This window comes from Balaenoptera borealis (assembly GCF_965194805.1).
Source record: "Balaenoptera borealis genome assembly, chromosome: 14".
Classification (NCBI taxonomy): domain Eukaryota; kingdom Metazoa; phylum Chordata; class Mammalia; order Artiodactyla; family Balaenopteridae; genus Balaenoptera; species Balaenoptera borealis.
The window spans coordinates 85,372,998-85,396,369 of record NC_138875.1 but is presented as its reverse complement, the minus strand read 5'-3'; the positions used below and the strand labels follow the sequence as shown (position 1 = coordinate 85,396,369).

Below are 23,372 nucleotides of genomic sequence, written 5' to 3'. Positions count from 1 at the left end.
TCCTCCAACCTGCAGTTAATTCAATCAACCTGGAGTTAATGCAAGAGCGAGCCTACTGACACTAGATTGTAAACAAGCAACTTAATAAACTTGATTTTTATGGTGATTTGGGGGGAGGGACAAAAAGGGGGTGAGGCTGCAGTGCTATAATTGTGTTGTTGAATTGTTCTTATTATTCTCCCAGTTTTTTGAAGGCTTTGTTTGTACCACACAGAGCTCTCAGAACTCCGAAAGCAGGTCTTATCAAAGAACACACAAGAGGTTTTGCCCAGCATTAGGAGAGATGCAAAAGCATCAAAATTCTGCCTGAAAAAATATTCCTTTTTATGTCGGTAGCCTCAAAGTATCTCAAGCGTTATTATAGTTCGGTAACTAAGGGTGCACGCTCTGAGGTCGGACTGCCTGGTTTGAGTTTCACCGTCCTTCTACATTAAGTGACCTTGGGAAAGTCACTTAACCTCTCTAAGCTTGGGCTTCCTCATCTTTATTATTATTATTTATTTTTGGCTGCATTGGGTCTTCGTTGCTGTGTGCGGGCTTTCTCTAGTTGCGGGGAGCAGGGGCTACTCTTTGTTGTGCAGGTTTCTCATTGCGGTGGCTTCTCTTGTTGCGGAGCATGGGCTCTAGGCACGCGGGGTTCAGTAGCTGTGTCTCGTGGGCTCAGTAGTTGTGGCACGTGGGCTGTAGAGTGCAGGCTCAGTAGTTGTGGCGCACGGGCGTAGTTGCTCCACGGCATGTGGGATCTTCCCAGACCAAGGCTTGAACCCGTGTCCCTTGCACTGGCAGGCGGATTCTTAACCACCGTGCCACCAGGGAAGCCCCTTATTATTTATTTATTTGGCTGCGCCAGGTCTTAGTTGCAGCACTCGGGATCTTCATTGAGGCATGCAGGATCTTTAGTTGTGGCATGTGAACTCTTAGTTGCGGCATGTGGGATCTATTTCCCTGAGCAGGGATGGAACCCGGGTCCCCTGCTTTGGGAGTATAGAGTCTTACCCACTGGACCACCAGGGAAGTCCTTCCTCATCTTTAAAAAGGAGATAATAGTCTCTCCCAAATAAGATTGTGTGAGAATTAAGTGAGGTAGCACATCTAATGAGCTTAGGCTAATGCCTGGCATATAGTAAGCACTCAATAAATGTTCACTCATTTTGTTAGCCATCAGAGCAGTGGTGAACCAATTCACTGAGAGAATCCATGTATGGTGTGTAAGAAACCTTGTATTAAAAATTTCATACCAATCTATAATCGTATAGTATTTGTAACAATATTTTTGTGAGAGTTCTGGCAAGATTTGAAATTAAAGTTCTTCAGAGTTGAATAAAAAACTGTCTGACATGTGACCAAATCCAGGTAAAAAGTACAGAGTTGAAGATGAATTGAATGAGCATGAAATAAACAATGAATGAGAGGAAATAAGCAAATATGAAAATTTAAATTATTTTATTATAAACATTTATACAAAATAAACCACAAACACAACTGTTAAAAATAAAATTTAAACAGAATTAGGCCAGTTCATAAAACATGTCAAATGAAAAAGTAATAACAAAAACCTTATCAGCTTGTTTGAAATTATTCATCTTTAGATATATGATGCTTTGTTTCCTAGACTTAAAATAGAGATCTCCATTACACATAGTTAGGCTGTGAAATATTAAATATTATTTTTAAAAGACAAACAGATTCTTAAAGATTAGCAAATACTTGCAAAGTGATCACCAAAATCTTTGTGTATTTGTTAACAAAATTGTAAATCCAGAATATAAAATCGACTGAAATAATCCAACCAAACACCAAATTGCTTAAATGAGACTCAGTTTCTGAGATGGTATCAAGAGAAAATTAAAATCTTATTTATATACAAGGTTGTATACACAAATAGGTCTTTGTCAATTTACTTTTTAAAAACAAATTAAATTGGCCACCATTCCTAAAAACGCTTCCTACACTCTGCTGGAATTTAAAAGGACTTTTAATAACTTCAAGGTTATATAGAAAAATAAGTTTTTTATTGTTGCAAATAATTTTTCTTTGGAACTTACAGAATTTTTCAGTATTAAGTCCAAAGCTTCTAGAGAACAGTTCTCCAGTATTAATGCTTTCCCCCTCCTCATTAAAAAAGGGATGAATTCTGTGTGGGGCAACACTTCACTGTACAGAATCCATTCTCTCCAAGAAATTCCCCCTCAGAACCCAGACACTGGCTTTCAAAAATAAGCTCTTCACACAACTGTTCTTAAAGAAGAAGTTCCCACCAGACTACTGCACTCACTCTCCTTACTCATTTAAAATCCGATTTTAGAGATTTTCAGTGACAAACTATCATTTGGATAACTCTGTCCAAACATGTACTAATGTCAGACAAAAGAATAAGTATCTGCTAATATCTGGAGCTAAATCTCAATCTAGAAAACAAGGATTTTATTTACGTGACTACTGTCGAAGTTAAGTGTTGACTCAAGTAACATGTTCTATCTTGATTAATGCCATTACTCCATAAATAGTCACTTTTTCCAAAACTGTGTTCAAATTTCACGTCATACGTTTCACAGTAAGAACCTAGACTTGGTAGGTTCTGACGCTTATAATCAGGACAGACTGGCTTTGACAAACAATCATCTCATTAAAAAAAAAAAAAAAAATCACAAATTTGTGCTTTCTTCCTCCATTTCTGGACAAAAACCAGTCAGAAGAAATTTTAGGGTATATTGCATAGAATGACTCCCTCAAATCAATCAGCCCCCAAGAAGCATAGGATGAGGATGATGTTTTAGTATATTTCCTGTAAGAAAGTTCATTAACATTTATCTTACACATCTCTCTATTTTTTTCAGAGCCTTCCTAACAAAGGTTCTGCTGTATAATTTCTATTAATAGCTCTAAGTGATGGGGAAACAATTTCTACTGTCATGCGGACATTTTCAGTTTCTTTTTCTTGGCCTTCAGTACAGGAGGGAGAGAAATCTTAAAGGCTGTCCTGAAATAATACAGAGAAGAAAATACTTTTTAATGCTCTAAATCTCTATCAAGGGCAAGCCAGCCACACAGCCTCAAAGATACTTACTCGCATGTAGTGCAGATAGGGCTGAAGTTGCAGAATACTGCAAATTGAAAAAACGAAAAATGAACAGGACAGTCTAACAGCCACACAGCTGGGGATGTTTTCTGCACACTCCTCCACAACATAGAAAAACTCAGCGCTACGTGAACTTACTTGACAAGCACACAGAACACACGTAGCCGATTTCAATGAGATTTCGATGGCAGAAGCAAGCAGCCCGGTAGTCGACATGAACTGGGGGTGGGAGGGTTAACTGAGACCTCTGATCTTGATCAGGAAGAAAAACCCACTGTTAAAAAAAAAAGCAAGGAAATTTTATTTAAAACATGGGGGAAAATAACCCGAAGCCAGGACATAGATATCAGATATTAGCCAGTAAACACTAAGAATACTAAATTAGATTTTCCTTGAAAGTCTATGAGAAATCGACTATTAGAAATGTGTTTCTATCCATTCCACAATTACTGAGCACCACCACACACAGGCACTGTTCTGTCAACAGTCATACAACATTCCACATACAGCTTACAGGGTCCAAAGACTCCCTTAAGTTTGAATTCCCTAGGTCACCCCTCTGCCCCTTTCTTCCAGTTACTAGGCATCAGCCATCTTACTCCCGTTCATTCCCCAGGAAGCAGGGTCTCACTGGACTCAAGGCATTAGGTTCACTGTTGACATTTCCTTACCAGTAAATACTGCAGAAGGGAGGGCATCTGAGGCACCTTCAAGTACAGTCCCCCTGTGATGTCACAAGCCTGCAAGACAAAGTGCTCTCAGCCAAACTAGCACTCGCTTAGCCTTCCAGCGGGAGGTCATTCTCACCAGCAACTCTTCAGGTCTCCAAAAGGAGAGGAAGATACGACACAGCAAATTAAAAGGGAATCTCTTCCCAGAGTGCGGGAGGACCAGAAACTTGCAGCTACCTCTCCAGATGTTCAAATATCTTGTGTTTTCCCCTTGGCCCACACCCTTTCACCCTTTGCAGACTGTAGTATAAGAGTACAAGCCATTTTTCCTGTTTGTTTGCTACTGATAAAGTTCTATTCTTGCCATGTTTATTCATTCTCATTGTATCTTTTAGTAACAGTTTGAGATGTAATTCACATGCTATTAAACTCACCCTTTGGGCTTCCCTGGTGGCGCAGTGGTTGAGAATCTGCCTGCTAATGCAGGGGACACGGGTTCGAGCCCTGGTCTGGGAAGATCCCACATGCCGCGGAGCAGCTGGGCCCGTGAGCCACAACTACTGAGCCTGCGCGTCTGGAGCCTGTGCCCCGCGACGGGAGGGGCCGCGATAGTGAAAGGCCCGCGCACCGCGATGAAGAGCGGTCCCTGCACCGCGATGAAGAGTGGCCCCCACTTGCCTCAACTAGAGAAAGCCCTCGCATGAACCGAAGACCCAACACAGCCAAAAATAAAATAAAATAAATAAATAAAGTAGCTATTAAAAAAAAAAAAAAAAAAAAAAAAAAAAGTGCTTTAAACTCACCCTTTTAAAGTGTACAATTTACTAGTTTTTAGAATATTCACAGAGTTGTGCAACTGTCACCGCTATCTACTTGCAGAACATTTTCATCACCCCAAAAAGAGATCCCATCCCCATTAACAGTCATTCTCCATCCCTCCTTTCCCCTGGCAACCACTAATCTGCTTTCTGTCTCTATGGATTTGCCTATTCTGGACACTTCATATAAATGGAATCAGACAATATATGTCCTTTTACTTCTTGCACTTAGGATAATGTTTTCAAGGTACATTCATATTGTAGCATGTATCAGTACTTCATTCCCTTTTATGACCAAATAATATTCCATTGCATGGATAGACCACAATTTATTTATCCGTTCGTCCGCTGATGGGCATTTGACTTGTTTCCATTTCTGGGTTATTATGAATAGCACAGCTATGAATATTCACGTATAATATTTTGTATGGACACGTTTTCATTTTTCTTAAATATATATCTAAGAATGGAATTGTGGACTCAACTGGTAATTCTACGTTTAACTTTCTGAGGAAGTTTCAGACTGTATTCCAAAGTGGCTGTACCTTCTCACATTCCCAACAAACACCATGCACTTACCATCAAGCTTAAGAAATAGGTTAATTCTAGAACCTTTGAAGCTGGTGTACTTTCTGGTTGTATCTCCCCTTCCCCACGCATCCCCAGCAGTAACCTAAACTCAAAGTTTTCTACAATTTTGTGCTTTTAACTGATCTTTTAGGAAATAATATTTCTTGTGGTCAAAAACATTTATCAAAAGTTTAGTAATTTCTTCAGTCTTATTTCCGTTTTTTTTCCTTTTCCCTTTTTAGTTAAAGTAAAATTCAGTTTCATATTTTGATTAAAAATAACATCTGGTGGCGCAGTGGTTAGGAATCTGCCTGCCATTGCAGGGGACACGGGTTCAAGTCCTGGTCCAGGAAGATCCCACATGCTGCAGAGCAACTAAGCCCATGTGCCACAACTACTGAGCCTGCGCCCGAGCCCACGAGCCACAACTACTGAGCCCGTGTGCCACAACTACTGAAGCCCGCACACCTAGAGCCCGTGCCCTGCAACAAGAGAAGCCACCGCAATGAGAAGCCCGTGCACTGCAACAAAGAGTAGCCCCCACTCGCCGCAACTAGAGAAAGCCCGTGCACAGCAAGGAGAACCCAATGCAGCCAAAAAATAAATTTATTTTTAAAAAAAGAGATAAAATTAATTTTAAGAGCATTTTTATTTAACTCAATATATCCAAACTGTTATCATTTTAACATGTAATCAGTATAAGAATCATTAATGAGATATTTTACATTGTTTTTTTCAATACTAAGTCTTTGAAATTCAGTGTGTATACTTATGCACATCTCAATTCAGATCAGACTCATTTCAAGAGCTCAACAGCCATATGGCTACCATAAAGAATAGCGCAGATCTGGAATATGATCCTATTTTTATAAAATTCTTTGCTTAGTGATCTATTCTTCCATCTGTAGGTACAGAGAGATCTGTCACGCTGTTCACCTAATACTAACAACAGTAACTTTCAGATGATAGGATTTGAAGGGATTTTTTTAACTTTTAAAAAATACTTTTCCGCGTTGCTTGAATTCATTTTAATGTGTGAATTACTTTTAAAAATTCAATAAAATCATTATGTAAAATGTAAATAAAAATATCAAAGAAACCAGAGAGACGTTGGTGCTCTAATCTAAAGCATCATACAGGCTAATCCCTAAAAATGTGTGGGGACTTCCCCGGTGGTCCAGTGGGTAAGGCTCCGAGCTCCCAATGCAGGGGGCCCGGGTTCGATCCCTGGTCGGGGAACTAGATCCCGCGTGCCGCAATTAAGACTCGGCACAGCCTAAATAAGTAAATAAATAAATAAATAAAATATTAAAAAATAAAAATGTGTGAAGACTGGTGGATGAAAAGCATTCAACAATAAGTAAGAGAACACACCGTGCTTTCATAACCACCAACACCAAGCATTCATTTAAAACATATCTGTTGGGCATCCCTGGTGGTGCGGTGGTTAAGAATCCGCCTGCCAACGCAGGGGACACAGGTTCGAGCCCTGGGCCGGGAAGATCCCACATGCCGCAGAGCAACTAAGCCCGTGCGCCACAACTACTGAGCCTGTGCTCTACAGCCCGTGAGCCAAAACTACTGAAGCCCGCGCACCTAGAGCCCACGCTCCACAACAAGAGAAGCCACCGCAATGAGAAGCCTGCACACTGCAACGAAGAATAGCCCCCGCTCGCTGCAACTAGAGAAAGCTCGTGCACAGCAACGAAGACCCAATGCAGCCGAAATAAAATAAATAAATAAATAAATAAATTTATTTTTAAAAATAAATAAAAATAAAATAAAATAAAATAAAACATACCTGTTGGAGGAGTCCTGAATCGGAGTCTAACACACAGGCATCAATCAAAATATTCTGAAATGAACATTTTAAAAAATATTATAGGAATAATAATGACTACCTTACAGTGAGAACCTACTATATGCCAGACTCTATTCTTAAAATGGCTCATTTAATATGCATAATAACTCTGCAAGGTAGATATCTGATTTGCATTTTACGGCTGAAGCACCCAGGCCTTGGCCGGGCGGTGGTCACAGAGCCAAGGGGAAGCAGTGCTGTCACCCCCAGTCTGCCTGTCCCCAAAGTCCATGGTCTTTTCACTACATCATGCTGCCACTCCAAGATGGAGAATATTTTACATGGCTATAGCAGCATTTTAGGTTAAAACTGAAGTTTTAAGGAAGTTTTTTTTTTAACATATCAAAGAAGAAAACGTATTAGTGATAACTCATCTGAACACTTCAGTTATTTGCAAAGTAAAAATATCAAATCTTTATAAGACCTCCCTGAAGCAAAGAGACAGAGAAATTGAAGCAAGGTATGCAGCAAACTATAAAACCTAGAATTCTTAGCCTGGGGTCCAAGGATGGGCTAAATGGGTTACAGGAATTCCACAAAACTATCTGCAAAACTGTTTGAGTGCATATTTTTCTGGGGACCCATCAGATTCTCAAGGGTCCAGGACCCAAAATAGAGAAATGACTAGTATTGTACAAAATATGGATTCCAGATTCCCAATCCCTTAATAAGTATCTAGTCAGAATACCTCTCTAAGTAGGTCATTCAAACAATAAAATTAACTCCTTCATTATGAAACCAATATTCTTTAAAAAGAAGGCTCTCAATTCACCTGCTTCTGTGCTGCAAAGATGACATTCATGAAGTTCATATACTGCAACGTGCTGTCTTCTGCAGCCTTAATCACCTAAAAATCACATCCATGTTAATACCTTTCAGCCACATCCTAGTATTCTCACTCAAATGTCATCACAGTATACTACAAATTACAACCAATATCATCTTTCTAATTTGTCTTTGAAGTTATTATTTAATAATACCTAAAACTGTAAAGATGACTGCAAAAATCTCCCCCAAATCCTATCCCTCAAGAAAGAACCCTTGTTAATAGCTTCTAAAGAGCACTTATGTGGGCATGTGTATATACTCACACACACCCCCCCCAGGATGATACTCTATCTAGTGTTCTGCAACCTGCTTTTTCAGTCCACAATATCTGGGGGGAAAATCTTACATCAATAAATTTGGATGTAACCATCCTTCATGCTGAGTTCATAGATTTCCACTGTTCAACCTATTATCTACAGAAGACACTTAAGCAGTTTCCAAACCCCGGTTTTAGACAATGCTCTAACGAACACTCTCGTCTACCCTTTGCACAACTCTCCGATTAGCTCCTAAAATAGTCAGTGAGATTACTAAAGTGTCTGCACATTTAATTTTGATACATATTACCGAACTGCCCTCCAGAAAAGCTGTACCAGTTTATCCTCCCATGGGCGGTGCAAGGGAATAACCACTAGTAGGGCTGACCGTATTTCCAAATGCTAACTGGTCATTTTCATTTCCTCTTCTACCGATTGCTCGTTTCCCACTTGTTTCTTTAGAGTCAACCCTGACTTTTAAAAATTAATTTTCAAGAGCTCTTTTTTATTGTAGAAATATTACATTAATCCTGTCAGGTAGCTATACTGAAAGTACTTTTTCCTAATAGTTTTTTTTTTCCCCATCCTTGTTTTGGGGGTTTTATTTTTTTGAGGTCTTACACTTCCTTTTAAAGTTTCAAATCATGCTTAGCAAGATACTCATCAACACAAGACTATAAACAGATATTTTTTTCTAGAGCTTTTATGACTTGAATTTTTACATTGAAATGTTTGATCTTTACTAGAATGTGTTTAGGTATAAGCAGTGAGATCTAGCTTTGCTTTCCCGCAAATGGCCAATCAACTGGCCCAGTACCTTTTATTGAATAATCCATTTCCCTCCCACTAATTTGAAGTGCTTTGTTTATCACATGTCAAACCCCACTGTGTACCTGGCTTCTGGACTCTAGTCTTTTCCATTATCTGTTTGCCTACTACTATACCAGAACCACAGTTACTGTAGCTTTATAATGTGTTTTAATGCCTAAAGGAGTGTGCACAAAGAAGAACAAAGAGAACTGCTCACTACCCAGTTCTACAAGGGTTAACTGGGAACTCACTGCAGCTGCCCACCGACAGCGCACCCTGAGAGGAGTTCAGGATGAGGGACTCTGTGCTTTGGATAAATAGGCCTTTAGATAGTTAGATGCATATCTCAGGAAGAATTTCAATGACCCCAGATTCTTGCCTCTTCGCAGGCAAGAACTGAAAAAAGAAATAGAAAAGCACGAAAATCACTAACTTGAGATATCTGTTCTTCGTGATTAGCAGTCATCTTTTACCAAGATATATGCTTGACTGCAAGAATTTCCTAGCCAAAAAAATCATAGATAAACTGGCTTCTCCCCTACCTCTTTGGGAGTTTCCTCACAGCTGACTGGCTGTCTCCTGGGCTGTAAGACTCTGGATAAAACTTACAACTCACAACTCTTACGTTGTGTGTCTTTCTTTAAGTCAACTGGAGCAAGTTCCTGCCTACTATTTTCTTTCTGAAAGCTCCTAGCTATTCTCATTGATTTATTCTTTCCGATAAACTGTTGACTTTCTTAAATCCCCCCACTCTGCCAGGAAAAAAAAAATCTGATAATATTCTGAGATTGCATTGAACTTACAGTTTAATATTGGAAAAATTACATTAAAGAATAAAATATGGATCTCCAAAAACTAGTGGTTACCAGTGGGGAGAGGGAAGAGGGGAGGGACAATATAGGGGTAAAGGATTAAGAGGTACAAACTGTTATGCATAAAATAAGCTACAAGGATACACTGTACAACATGGGGAATATAGCCAATATTTTATAATAACTATAAATGGAGGATAACCTTTAAAAATTGTGGATCACTGTATCATACACCTGTAACATAAATAATATTGTATATCAACTATACTTCAATTTTAAAAAAGTACAAATTTTATTGGAACAATACAGAGAAGATTAGCATGGCCCCTGCTCAAGGATGACACGGAAATTCGTGAAGCGTTCCATATTTTTAAGTGAGACAGTGGCATGGACATATATACACCACCAAATGTAAAATAGCTAGCTAGTGGGAAGCAGCCACATAGCACAGGGAGATAAGCTTGGTGCTCTGTGTCCACCCAGAGGAGTGGGATAGGGAGGGTGGGAGGGAGATGCAAGAGGGAGGAGATATGGAGATATATGTATACGCATAGCTGATTCACTTTGTTATAAAGCAGAAACTAACACACCATTGTAAAGCAATTATACTGCAATAGAGATGTTAAAAACAATAATAATAAAGTACAAATTTTAAAAAGAAAAAAAATATGGCTCTCCATTTATTCAATTCTTTCATGTCTCTCAGAATTTTAGTTTTTCACCATAATCAATTTTACGTATTGCTTGTTAATTAATTCTGGGTACTTAATATTTATTGTTTCTATTATAAATGGGTCTTATTTCCCATTATGTTTTCTAATTGGCTTTAGCTGGTATAAAAACATCGTTTTGATATCTTTTAATCTTACCAATATCCTTGACTTCATTTCCTGATTATCTGTAAAGAGATAAAAACAGTTTACAATTTAACTGAATCTTATTAAACATATTACATATAAGGTTTTCTCACCAATTTTTAAACAGTACCTCAAAGTTATAGTAGTAAATAAAGATTACAGTCTCATAGAAGAATGTAGGCGCCTACCTTTAACATCCTTGTTCATTCTATGAATGTCTTATTTTCTTAGCATTAAGGAATTTAAAAATATTATTTCATAAGTACTAATAGTAAACAGAAAAATAACCTCAATTTTAGTTAAATAAATCCAGCATCCACCCAGCTGAAAAAAGGAAAAGTTCCAAGGCCCACGATAAACACATAAAACAAGAGTGATTGGGAGCTTCCAATTACTAACTCTGTAATCAAATGGGCTTTGTAACCTGACCAAAATATGATCTTTGTCCCAGAAAATTAAAATAAGTAGACTTGATTGTTCTTTGATTATCTACCTGCTTGTTCTATGATTATCCACCATGTCCTGGATTTGAATACTGGGAACACAAGTAAATCAATACACCATCAAATGAGATAATGAATTTGAAAAGCATACCCAGATGATCAGATACCCTCAATCAAGGTCTGGACAGACTCAATACTGTACAAAACTGACAAACTAAATTACTTAAGACTGAGAAAATATCACACAAACATAGATAATCAAAGTGCTTATAAAGGTGTGCAAAATAACGCATTCTCCTGTAGAGAAGCAGCTACTCATTTAATAAGCCCCAGGGTTAGTAAATGGCTTTTTAAAATCAAACCCTGCTTCCAACACAAGAGAGACAAAAAAAAATTTTTTTTTAATTTGTCTAATAGGAAGCAAAGAAGCATCCTGAAGAATAATGCATTATGAGCAAGACATACTGGAGAAACTAGAGTTTTCTCATTCTTACAGCTTGTCCTAAAAACATGTCAAAGCCAAGATAAACTATTTTTTGATTATCTACCACTTTAGAATACTCATGCCTTCCATTAACATGGGCACCCAAGGTTCTGAGAACTATCACAAGTTCAGATCTCTTTATTACCAAAAAACACCTTCTGAATGATTAAAACACCAAGGATACAGCAAAGAGCTTTGGCGAGGGATCCTGCCAGCAGAGTTTCTGTATGTTGACCCTCTATGTCACCTGTAGACAACAAAAAACATTAAAAAGGGAATTTTTAGGTACTTTCTTGACCTAAAATCATTTTCAAACCAAAGCATTCTTCTTCATGAATGAAATCAGATGACATTTTCAAACTGGGTTTAAAAACATAGATAAGCAATTTTTAAACATTTTCTCAATTTAAAATACCCTGGTGGTTGGGGGCTGAAGGGGTAGGAATGGGGGGTTGTTGTTTAATGGGTATAAAGTTTCAGTTTTCAATGATGAAACAGTTCTGGAAATGGACGGTGGTGATTTTGCACAACAGCGTGAATGTACTTAATGCCACTGACCTGTACACTTAAAAATGGTTAAAATGGTAAATTTTATGTTATAAGAAACAGATAATAAAAAATATCCTGGTGTTACTGGGAAAGGTTGTGGCTGCTCAATGACCTAAGTGGTAGCAGAGGCCCTGTGCAACTGCAGGCAGCCTGGACAGTGGCCCCTGGCCAGGCCCCAAGCCCTTCCCACCACCTCCCACCTGCCTGGGAAAGCCGTGAAAAGAGGACTGGAGAAAGTGCCCTGGCTGTGGGAGGCAGGGACGAGGTTTACAACTTATTCGGAGACTTGAGTGAAAAACAGTCACTCTCATAAAAATCAAAATTCTACACCTTCAGCGCAAGAAGGTGGGGAGCCCAGATGGACACGCTGTGCGAACAGGGCCTGCAACCGGTCCAGGAGCGCTGATACCCCATGGGGAGGTCAGACCAGGAAAGGTCTGGAACACTACACTGAGAAGTTGGGACTTTGCCCTGGGGGCCAGTGGTTGCTCAAAACATGATTCGAGAACCAGCTGTAGGAATATCACCAGGGAACTCAATAGAAACACAAATTCTTGGGCCCTCCCTAAACCCACTGAATCAGAAACTATGGAGTGGGGTTCAGTATTTCATTTTAACAAGCCCTCCAGGTGATTTTTAACAGTTTTATTGGGGTATAACTTACAGATCACAAGATTATCTTTTTAAGCACACAAGTCAATGATTTTTAGTAAATTTGTAGGGATGTAAATCCTCGCCACAATCCAATTGTAGAACATTTCCACCACCCCAAAAGATCACTTGGGCCCATTCCCATCACCTCTCTGCTCCTCCCCAGCCCCAGGAGAAATCATTAATCCACTTTCTGTCTCTAGAATTGCCTTTTCCCCACAGGTGATTTGGACACAGGAGACAGATTGAAAACACTGCCTGCAGGCAACAGGGAATCAGCAAAAGGTCTTTAAGGGCGGGAACAGCAGCTCTGACATTTAGGATGACAGCTCTAGAGGCTGAGTGGGAAGACTGGAACGGAGAGAGACCGGAGTCGGTTAAGAAGTTGATAACAACGATCTAGAGCAAAGGCTCTCCACCTGGGCAACTGTGCCCCACGGGGGACATTTGGTTCTCACAACCGGGGGATATTAGGCATCCAGTTGGTTGAGGCCAGGGATGCTGCTACGTATCCTTCAAAGCACAGGAAAGCCCCACAATAAAGAATTACCCGGCCCAAAATGTCAGCACGGCCAAGGCTCCGCTACATGGCAGGTAACAAGGGGTCAGACTTTGGAGATACTGCTGAGGACAGATTAATAGGATCTCATAGCTGATTAGATGTTGGATGAGGAGGAAGGAGTCCAAAAAGAAAATTTTGGAAAAGTAGGTGGCCGGGGGGTGACAGAAATAGGAAATGGAAACGGTGGTCTAACTGAGAGAAAAGATAATGAAACTGGTCTGGGCCGTGTTAATGAGGCTGTGGGACGTTTAAGTGGAGACATTTGCAGCTTGAAAGAAAGGCTAGATTAGAGACAAAGACTGGGAAGTGTTCATACATAAATGATAATTAATGACAAGAGTGGATGAGAACACGCAGAGGGAGAAAATAAGAAAATAACCCGGCAGAATAAAAAAATGTATATATTTTTAAGAAACAAAAAGAAAGAAGAAAATGTCAGAAATGGAAGAAAGAATGGTCCAAAAAAGAGGAAAAATAGGTCAACAGGCTATCCTCAGAAACCAGAGTATTTTAAGAAGCAGAGGACGGCGAACAGTGTCAATGCTGCAGAGGTCAGGCAACTAATGCACAGGCTTTGATGGAAAAGATTTTTTAAAAGAAAAGAGAGAGGGCTTCCCTGGTGGTGCAGTGGTTGAGAATCTGCCTGCGAATGCAGGGGACACGGGTTCGAGCCCTGGTCCGGGAAGATCCCACATGCCGCGGAGCAACTAGGCCCGTGAGCCACAACTACTGAGCCTGCGCATCTGGAGCCTGTGCTCCGCAACAAGAGAGGCCGTGATAGTGAGAGGTCCGCGCACCACGATGAAGAGTGGCCCCCGCTTGCCGCAACTAGAGAAAGCCCTCGCACAGAAACGAAGACCCAACACAGCCAAAAATAAATAAATAAAAATAAATAAAAATAAAGGAATTCCTTTAAAAAAAAAAAGAAAAGAAAAGAGAAGGAAGTAAATAGTATCGAGATCCTCAAAGTTTTGGACTCAAAGCCTCAAGGACCTCCACATTCAACTCCACTTGCAAATAGGAATAATGGAAGGAAAAAAAAAAAAAGCTGAAAGCAGTTACTCTTAGTCATTAGATCTTTGATCTCTTCAACAATAACTTCATTTGCTGCTGTTAACAACTCGTATTTTCCATCTTTACTTCCTGAGGGAGTAAATTCAGAGGAAGGGTTGCCAGGGTCTCCAAAGAAGTCTCCGAGTCTGCCATTCTTTCCAGGATATAAGAATCGGCTGAAACAGAAAAACAAAAAACCAAAAAGAGCCTAGTTACACGAGGACTTGGAGCCCTCACTAAACATCAAAATGAAATCCAGCAGAGATAACAAAAACCACACCAATTCCAGATTCTCAAGATTCCATAATAAATTTCAGTTTTAAAGAATGTAGAAAATAGGCAAATGGGCAACCATGAGTCTACCACCACAGAATGTTTTGATGATTCCACTGTTTTCTTAAAAAACGAGAAGAATAAAGAAGGTACTGGGTTACAGTCTCTTGAAATGCTTTACAGTCTCTTGAAATACTTCATACCAAACTCTTACCTACTACTAGTTTATTATTTGAGGTATATTTATCTACCCCAGTAATATCTGGTCCAAGCGTCCCTAAGCACTGAACAGGAAGAGTAATCATAATGGTCATACCTTTCTTGAACGTGACTTGCTATGACAGCAAGTTTGTTGGAACGATTCATGAATAAATGAGAATTTCCTAGCACCATCACTGCATCTATGCATTTTGATAAAGTAAACTGTTGAAAAACAGAAGACAAAAGAAAGGTAAATTAGCTATCCAAATAGCTATGTCAGGTCTTGAAATGATTAAGATTTCATTTAAATTTTAGACAATTATTCACTTCTAAAAATTTGCTCTGGAGCTCCCCCCCTCCAAAGTCATAAGCAAAAACATTTGAAACCTACAGCTTTCCGATTCTGAACAGCACAGACTTGCCCATTTCTGACTTGCTTAGAAAAACAACACATGGCAGGTCAGATCCCACAGAGCAGAGCAAAATGAAGGAAGAATTGTTGTTGGGGGATGGGATGGAACTGGGGAAGTAAGGAGATACGGTCCTTTTTTATAAACATGATGACTGATTTGCGCTAGAGCTGACCTAAATGTAATTTAGTCAGTAGCACCAATCTTTACTAATACTGGTTATAGAGAACTGCCCTTACTTTTTCTCCTCCCTTACATAACTGTCTACCAGCTGCATTTCCATCCTCCACGAAAATGAAAGCAGTCCAATTTGAAATATAAACCCAAGAAAGACAAAAGTTCCAACTGAGACAAGAAATCATATGCAAAGACATTCATTTTCACTGTTATTTTTCCAGCTGTTATACTGTTAATTCATACAACCTATTTATTCATAAATAAATATATTCATAGCAAAAATGTGGATAAACCTGAAAAACAGAAAGAAAACTATAGTTTTCTAATTTTACTTATGAAACCAATTCTACATCAGTACAATATTCCACAAATGTTTTCTGCATAACATTCAGGGAATAGCAAATATATCACAACTTCTATGATAAAATTACTAGCAAACTATTGCTACACATGGAATAGACAATTAATAAATACTGATTAAATTGGTAATTGTAAAACTTTTGAATTCATTCATTAAGTATCCTGACCACCTATTATGTGCCAGGAGAAGACCCCTTCTTTCATGGAGTTTACATTCTGACAAGTACTAATATTACTAAAAAAACACAGGTGGATATTTTTATAATCATGTAATCAAGCATGTTTCTCTTAAAGAAATACTTCAGGCAGAAAATAAAACTGATAAATTTCACTCACTCTATTTTTGAAAATGTAAAACAAACCTATTAAAATTTCTGTATGGCAAAAAAAAGACTAAACAAAAGTGAGAGGTAAATTACAAACTGGAAAAAAATAATTGCAACGTATGACAGATGAGTTAACCTTTAATATAAAGTGTCCACAAACCATTAAAAAAAAAAAAGGAATACGCAAAGAGAAAAATGGGCAATGCCCCAAAGGAGAAATACAAAGGACCATTAAATATACGAAAAGCAAATTGAGATCATTTTGGTACATCATACTGGCAAAAGATAAAATAAGGAAACAGAGCATCTTGTGTTGGTACCAAAAAAAACCAAACAAACCAACCCAGAATCCTCATACACCACTGATGAGAGTTCAAAATAAGACAGTCTTCCTGGAGAATATGGTAATATGCAGTGATATACTGGTCTAGCTGTACAATGGAATTCTACTCAGCAATAAAAAGGAATGAACCACTGATGCATGTAGCAACATGGACAAATTTCAAAATAATTATGCTGAGTGAAAACACCAGACCAAAAAAGAAAAAAAAAACCCCAAACAAAAAACTGTTTGATTCCATATATATAAATACCTAAAATATGCAAACTAATCTATAGTGACAGAAAGCAGATCAGTGGTTGCCTCGGGAGGGGACAGGCAGAGAGGTGGGTGGGATGAATTCAAAGCAACAGGAAGAAACTTTGGGGGTGATGGATCTATATGTTCATTATTTTGATTGTGGTGATAATTTCATGAATGTATACATAAGTGAAAACATAACAAATTAAACACTTAAAACATAACAAATTAAACACTTTAAACATGTGCAGCTCATTGTATGTCAACTCTAGCTTGGTAAAGTTATTTTTAAAAAAGACACCATTAAGAAAATGTCCAACTTAAAAATTTTTTAATTGGGCAAAATATTTGAATACAAATTTCACCAAAGAAAATATATGTATGGCTAATAAGCATACGAACAAAAGACTCAATATCATTAGTCATTAGGGAAATGCAAATTAAAACCACAATGAGATATTACCACCTACACTAGAATGACTATAATCAAAAAGGCAGACAAGTGGCAGCAAGGATGTGAAGACTGGAACTCTCATACATTTCTGATGGGAATGGAAAAGGGTGTACCAACTTTTTTTTTTTTTTGTCACTTCTTTTTATTTTATTTTATTTCATTTATTTATTTTATTTTTTGGCTGCGTTGGGTCTTCGTTGCTGCGGGCTGGCTTTCTTTAGTTGCGGCAAGCGGGGGCTACTCTTCATTGCAGTGCACGGGCTTCTCATTGTGGTGGCTTCTCTTATTGCGGAGCACCAGCTCTAGGCGCATGGGCTTCAGTAGTTGTGGCTCGCGGGCTCAGCAGTTGTGGCACACAGTCTTTGTTGCTCTGCAGCATGTGGGATCTTCCTGGACCAAGGCTCGAACCTGTGTCCCCTGCATTGGCAGGCGGATTCTTAACCACTGCACCACCAGGGAAGTCCCAGGGTGTACCAACTTTTGAAAAGTTTGGCAACGTCTTAAAAATTTCAGTCTAAACTTACCATATGACCCAGTAATTCAATTCGTAGGTCTCTATCTACTCAAGAGAAATGCAAACATATGCTCATACAAAGACTTGTTTGTGAATTACCTGCATTATTCATAATAGTCAAAAAGGGGAAACAATCTAAATGTCCGTGAACAGATAAACAAGAGGTATATCCGTACTATAAAATACTGTTCCGTAATAAAAAGGAACCACCAATACATGCTACAACATGGATGAACCTCAAAAATATTATGCTAAGTGAAAAAAGCCAAAATCAAAAGACTACATATTACCAAAACTCACCCAATATGAAAAAGATCATTCAAATAGTTTAATTACTATTAAAGAAATTTAATTCATAGTTTAAAACTTCACCAAAAAGCAATCTCCAGGTCCAGACAATTTCACTGGAGAACTATACCAAAAGTTTAAGGAACTGATACCAATTCTAAATAATCTCTTCCAGAAAACAGAAGAGAACACTTCCCAATTCATTTTATGAAGCCAGTATCACCCTTAAGCCAAAATCAGCCAGACACAGTACAAAAAAGAAAAAAAAAACTATAGACCAGCATCTATCATAAAATAGATAAAAACTGAATCCAAGTTTGCATTCTGGGAATGCAAAGCTGGTTCAATATTTGAAAATCAATCAGTGTAATCCACCATATTGACAGGCTAAAGAGAAAAATCATTAATTGATGCAGAAAGATCATTTGACAAAATTTAACATCCATTCATGATAAAAAAATCTCCAAGCAAAACTAGGAAGAGAACTTCCTGAACTTGATGAAGAGCATCTACAAAAAAAATCTACAGTTTACACCATACTTAACAGTGAAAGACTGAATGCTTTCCCCCTAAGATCAGGAGCAAGGTAAGGATGTCCACTCTCACCACTCTTATTGAACGTAGTACTGTAAGTCCTACTAGTACAATAAAGCAAGAGAAGAAAATAAAAGGTATGTGCATTGGAAAGGAAAAAAATAAAACTGTGCCTACTTGCAGATGACATGACTGTCTATTTAGAAAATCCCAAGGAATCTACAAAAACACTGCTAGGACTAATAAGTAAGTTAAGCAAAGTCCCAGAATATAGGAGCAACACACAAAAATCAATCATATTTCTATATACTAATATTAAACAGGTGGCAACCAACATTTGAAACATACTGCTCATTTACAATTGCTAAAAAACATGTATTTAGGTATAAATCTACAAAACTTGTCTGATGAAAACTATAAAACGCTAACGAGGGATTTCCCTGGCGGTCCAGTAGTTAGGACTCTGTGCTTTCACTGCTGAGGGCCCAGGTTCAATCCCTGGTTGGGGAACTAAAATCCTGCATGCCACAAGGTGTGGCTAATAATAATAATAACAATAAAAACAGCTAACATAAAAAAGTCACAACAGCAAATGCTGGTAAAGATACAAAGAACTGGACCTCTCATACTTTGCTGGTGGGAATGTAAAATGGTATAGCCACTCTGGAAAACAGTAAAGCAGTTTTTTATAAAATCAAACATGTGATTAACATACGACCCAGCAGTTGCACTTCTGGGCACCTTTCCCAGAGCAACGAAAGCTTACATCCACACAAAAACCTGTATATAGATTTTCAGAGCAGCTTTTTATGTAATAGCCAAAAATTGGAAACAACCCAAATGTCCTTTGATAGGTGAATGATTATACAAACTACGGCACATCACACCATGGACTACTCCTCAGCAATAAAAAGGACAAACTTTTGTACATGGAACAACTTGAATGGATCAAGGGCATTATGCTGAGTGAAAAAAAGCCAGCCTCAAAGGTTGCATACTGTCTGATCTATTTACATAACAAAATTCTAGAGATGAAGAACAGATTAGTAGATTAGTACCAGGGACTAGAAAGTTACAGCAACCATGCAGGATGCCTCCGCCAGGGAGCTCCTGTGTGATGAAACAGCTCTGTTATCTTGATTCTGGTTGGGGTTACACAAATCTTACATGTGATAAGACTGCAAGAACTAAACATACACACACAAGTGCATGCAGAACTGCTGTGATCTGAATAAAGGCTGTAGATGGTACTGATGTCAATTTCCTGGTTTCGCTATTGTACTACAGTTATATAAGATGTTACTACTGGGAGAAGCTGAAGCCAGGGCACACAGGACCTCTCTGTACCACTTTTATAATTTCCTGTGAGTCTATAACTATTTCAAAAAAATATATTTCAAAACAGAAAGTTTTTTTTAAAAAAGACTACATATTATATGGAATCGATATATGAAATGTCCAGAAAAGTCAATATAGAGACAGAAAGCAGATCAGTGGTTGCCTACAACTAGGGGGTAGAAGCAGTGCCTGCGAACAGGCACAAGGGAACTTTTGGGGGAAATAGAAATGTTCTAAAATGGAATTGTGGTGATGGTTATACAACTTTACTGCAATTTTTACTAAAAAAAACACTGAACTGTACATTATAATGGGTGAATTTTATGGTATGTAAATTATACCTTAATAAAAAAGCAACATAAACATATACTCAGTCAAACCAGAATTATCCAAAAGCCTTCTCAAGCAATCTTACCTGAGATTCCTTTAATGCTTGCTTTCCCCACCAAATTGGGTTGGTATCAACTATGATAACCAGAAGATTCAATTCATCTTCTGAAAATATTAACAAAAAATAAAAAACATTAGCCTCATAAAAGTGAAACAAAGCTAACATTCTCAATTTGTAAATTAAATCCAGAGCGAGCATCACTACATGCCTTTACATGTTTATCATCCTACAATCATGAAATTAACACAAGGCCAAGTTCTTTTAAAGATTTAAAGCTCTGGGGGCCCTTAGCAAGCTCTTGCTTGCCTTCTGTACATCTGTACCTTTCATGCACTAGAATGTAAGCTTTGTGAGGGGGGATTTTTGTTTCTTTTGTCACTGCTTATCCTCTGCTCCGAGCACAATGCCTAGCATGTGGTGGATGATCAATAAATATCTATTTCATGAATCCAAAGACATATGCATTTTAAATGGCTGGTCAAGGACTGAAGGCACTGATTAACCGGTAGTTAGAATCACTAGTAGAATTTCAGGCATGGGGTGGCAGGGGGGTAGATTTAAAGGGAGACACAGAATCAATTTGGCTCCAGGTCCATCAAATCACCTAGCAGCAAGGCCAATTATACTTAGGAACCAATCTTTAAGAAGTGAAAACGAGGGGAATTCCCTGGCGATCCAGTGGTTAGGACTCCGAGCTCTCACTGCAGAGCGCCCCGGTTCGATCCCTAGTCGGGGAACTTAAATCCCATAAACCGTGAGGTCAAAAAAAAAGAAAAAAGAAAAAACAGGTGAAAACCAGAGTGGAAAGCACTTGCTATGTCAAGATTTTACTGTGAAAAAAATTAGGCTACTCTCTACAAAGTGACAGACACAACTAAAGAGGCTAACTTAACATATTAATTCATTCAACAAACATTTACACTAAGTACCAGTGTTAGGTGTTGGGGATACTGAGTCCAAGCCCTCAAGGAGCCTACATTCTAACTGAGGTGACAGACACATGAACCCATAAGCACACACTGTTACGAAAAACCCAGGATGCTCATTTAATAACAAAAAGCAACAATGCCTTTCCTGCCCCGATACTTTCCATCCTCCAGTTCCCTGCTCCCTGTTCCCTGTATCAGGATAATCCCACCCCATCTTTGATGTTTGCTTACATACCCAAATCCTATTTACTCTCTAAGGCCCCAAACCAATGCTACCTCTCTACCCAGAAGTCCTCCCTAGGTCTTCCAACAGGTCCTGGCTCCCCCATCTCAGGAGACTGGAAATCTCAGCCCCTCTGCATCAGGTCCAGCACATGTGATCCTATCATCCCATCCCATGCTGACAACTCAGCAAGGGACTTATTGCTATCTTTTGCTATGTTTCACCACTTATAAGATGTACTCCCTCCTTTCTTTTCTTTTTTTTTTACATTTGACGAGGATGGTATCTTACCATTATGACTGATCGCATTTTATTTTCTCTTAGTGGTATATTAAATAAAATAAAAGCACATTTCATAATCAATACTGTCTTAGATTAGGGGAAATACTGTATTTCTCTTTTGCAAGAGAAAGTAACTTGCTCTAAGTCACATGGCCTGCTAGCAAGTAGCAAAGCTAACACCCAGCTTTGAAGACAGATCTGCTTGACTCCAATGACTGTGGCTTTTCAAAGCCCCACTGCCTACTTCGAAGCACCCACGGCATCACTTCTCTTCTAATGACAGCACTCACTACCTCATTTTACACTTAGCTGTGTTTCCGATCTCTCTTCCTAACTCTGCCCTCTAAACCGTGGACTCCTTAAAGAATGAGGAATGAATAATGTAATGTTGCATAAATCACAGAAGAAAGTGCCTGGCACAGAAGAGGCACTTAATAATTGTGTCTCCCATAGGCCCTCACTGCTCTACCCAAAAGCCTTTGGCCTTATTCTCCATTAGGTCCCGCCTCCCAACTCTCAGGGCCTTCCTTGCTACTATCAAGCTTGAGAAAAACAGAAAATGTTGCCTGTCAGGAGAGGTGTGTATCCATACACATGGAATGTCCCTATGAATCTCCTTCTTTGGGTCTCTACCTCCGCGTTTGTAGACAGGGGCCATACCAGGTCTGCATCCCTCACAGGGTTGTGATATTGATTAAAACAGATGAAGGATGCACGCACAATTGTTATGGCCTCTGAAAGGACCTATTTCTTCTCCGCAGTCCATTTCCCACACAGCAGCCAAAGTAATCTTTTAAAATCATAAATTAGGGACTTCCCTGGAGGTCCAGTGGTTAGGACTCCACGCTTCCACTACAGGGAGCACAGGTTCGATCCCCGGTCAGGGAACTAAGATCCCGCAAGCCACTGTGTGGCCAAAAAAAAATAAATTGTAAATCAGATAGTAAACCTGCCTTGCTTAAAGCCCTAAAACGGCTTTGTATTACACTTAAAATAGAGATCAAGCCCCACAGGGGCCCTGCACCTGGCTAGCTCTCTGATCTCATCCTTCTAGCCCACCCTGCTCCCACCACCCTGGCCTCTTTTTTCTCCCTTTAAGATATCAGGCTCTATAACTGGTAGCTTAATGTGTGAACTAAAGTCTCTCCATCTTCCTCTACCCCCGGGTGCCCCCTTTCCGTCTTCCCATTGCAATGTAGTGGCTCAACTTGCCACAGGGTCTTCATAAAGTCACTCAAGTCTTAGTTTCAATATCACTGGCCTTCCCTGGACTCCTATCGAAAGCAGCTCCTTCTTGATCACCCCCTAATCACAATCGACCCCATCATCACTTTATATTGTCGTCACAGCTCTTGTCACCCTTCGAAATTATTTTTATTTACTTGCCTACTGTCTGTCTCGCTCACTAGACTGTAACCTCCACGAGTCTGTAACGTTCTCTATGTATCTCCCAGGGCATGAAATAACGCCGGGCACACAAGAGGCGCTCCAAAAATATTTACTGAATGAATACATTCGCTACTCCTCTAAAGACCAAACAAGTTCCACCCAGCCCCCAGAATATATTGATACTCCATTTGGCCGGTCCTGGCCGGGTAAAGTCCGCTCAGCCCCTGGGTCCGGGTCCCGTCGGCACGGCCCTCACCGTCTGAGACCATAGCTGCCCGTGTCCCTCAGCGAACAGCCACTTGCAGTCAAGCGGGCCTCCGGGATACGGCGCACCCCGACTTCCGGCGCCTCCGAGTGACGTAAGGGAGGACTGGACTCAGGCCGCGCGCCGTAGCCAC

At 39.3% G+C, this 23,372-nt stretch overlaps 1 protein-coding gene across 1 annotated transcript; it reads right to left on the bottom strand.

The window, feature by feature from the left end:
- Nucleotides 1-1,428: 1,428 nt before the first annotated feature.
- On the bottom strand, nucleotides 1,429-23,342 carry GTF2H3 (general transcription factor IIH subunit 3). The gene is made up of 13 exons (XM_082354006.1): nucleotides 23,231-23,342; nucleotides 20,176-20,255; nucleotides 14,895-15,001; nucleotides 14,315-14,481; nucleotides 11,675-11,737; nucleotides 10,752-10,781; nucleotides 10,576-10,604; nucleotides 7,772-7,846; nucleotides 6,940-6,993; nucleotides 3,751-3,819; nucleotides 3,218-3,353; nucleotides 3,068-3,104; nucleotides 1,429-2,980 (listed from the first exon to the last, which is right to left on the bottom strand). Exons 1-13 carry the CDS (start codon nucleotides 23,241-23,243, stop codon nucleotides 2,911-2,913), a joined length of 930 nt encoding a protein of 309 aa, XP_082210132.1. The 5' UTR covers nucleotides 23,244-23,342; the 3' UTR covers nucleotides 1,429-2,910.
- Between the last annotated feature and the right edge of the window lie 30 nt (nucleotides 23,343-23,372).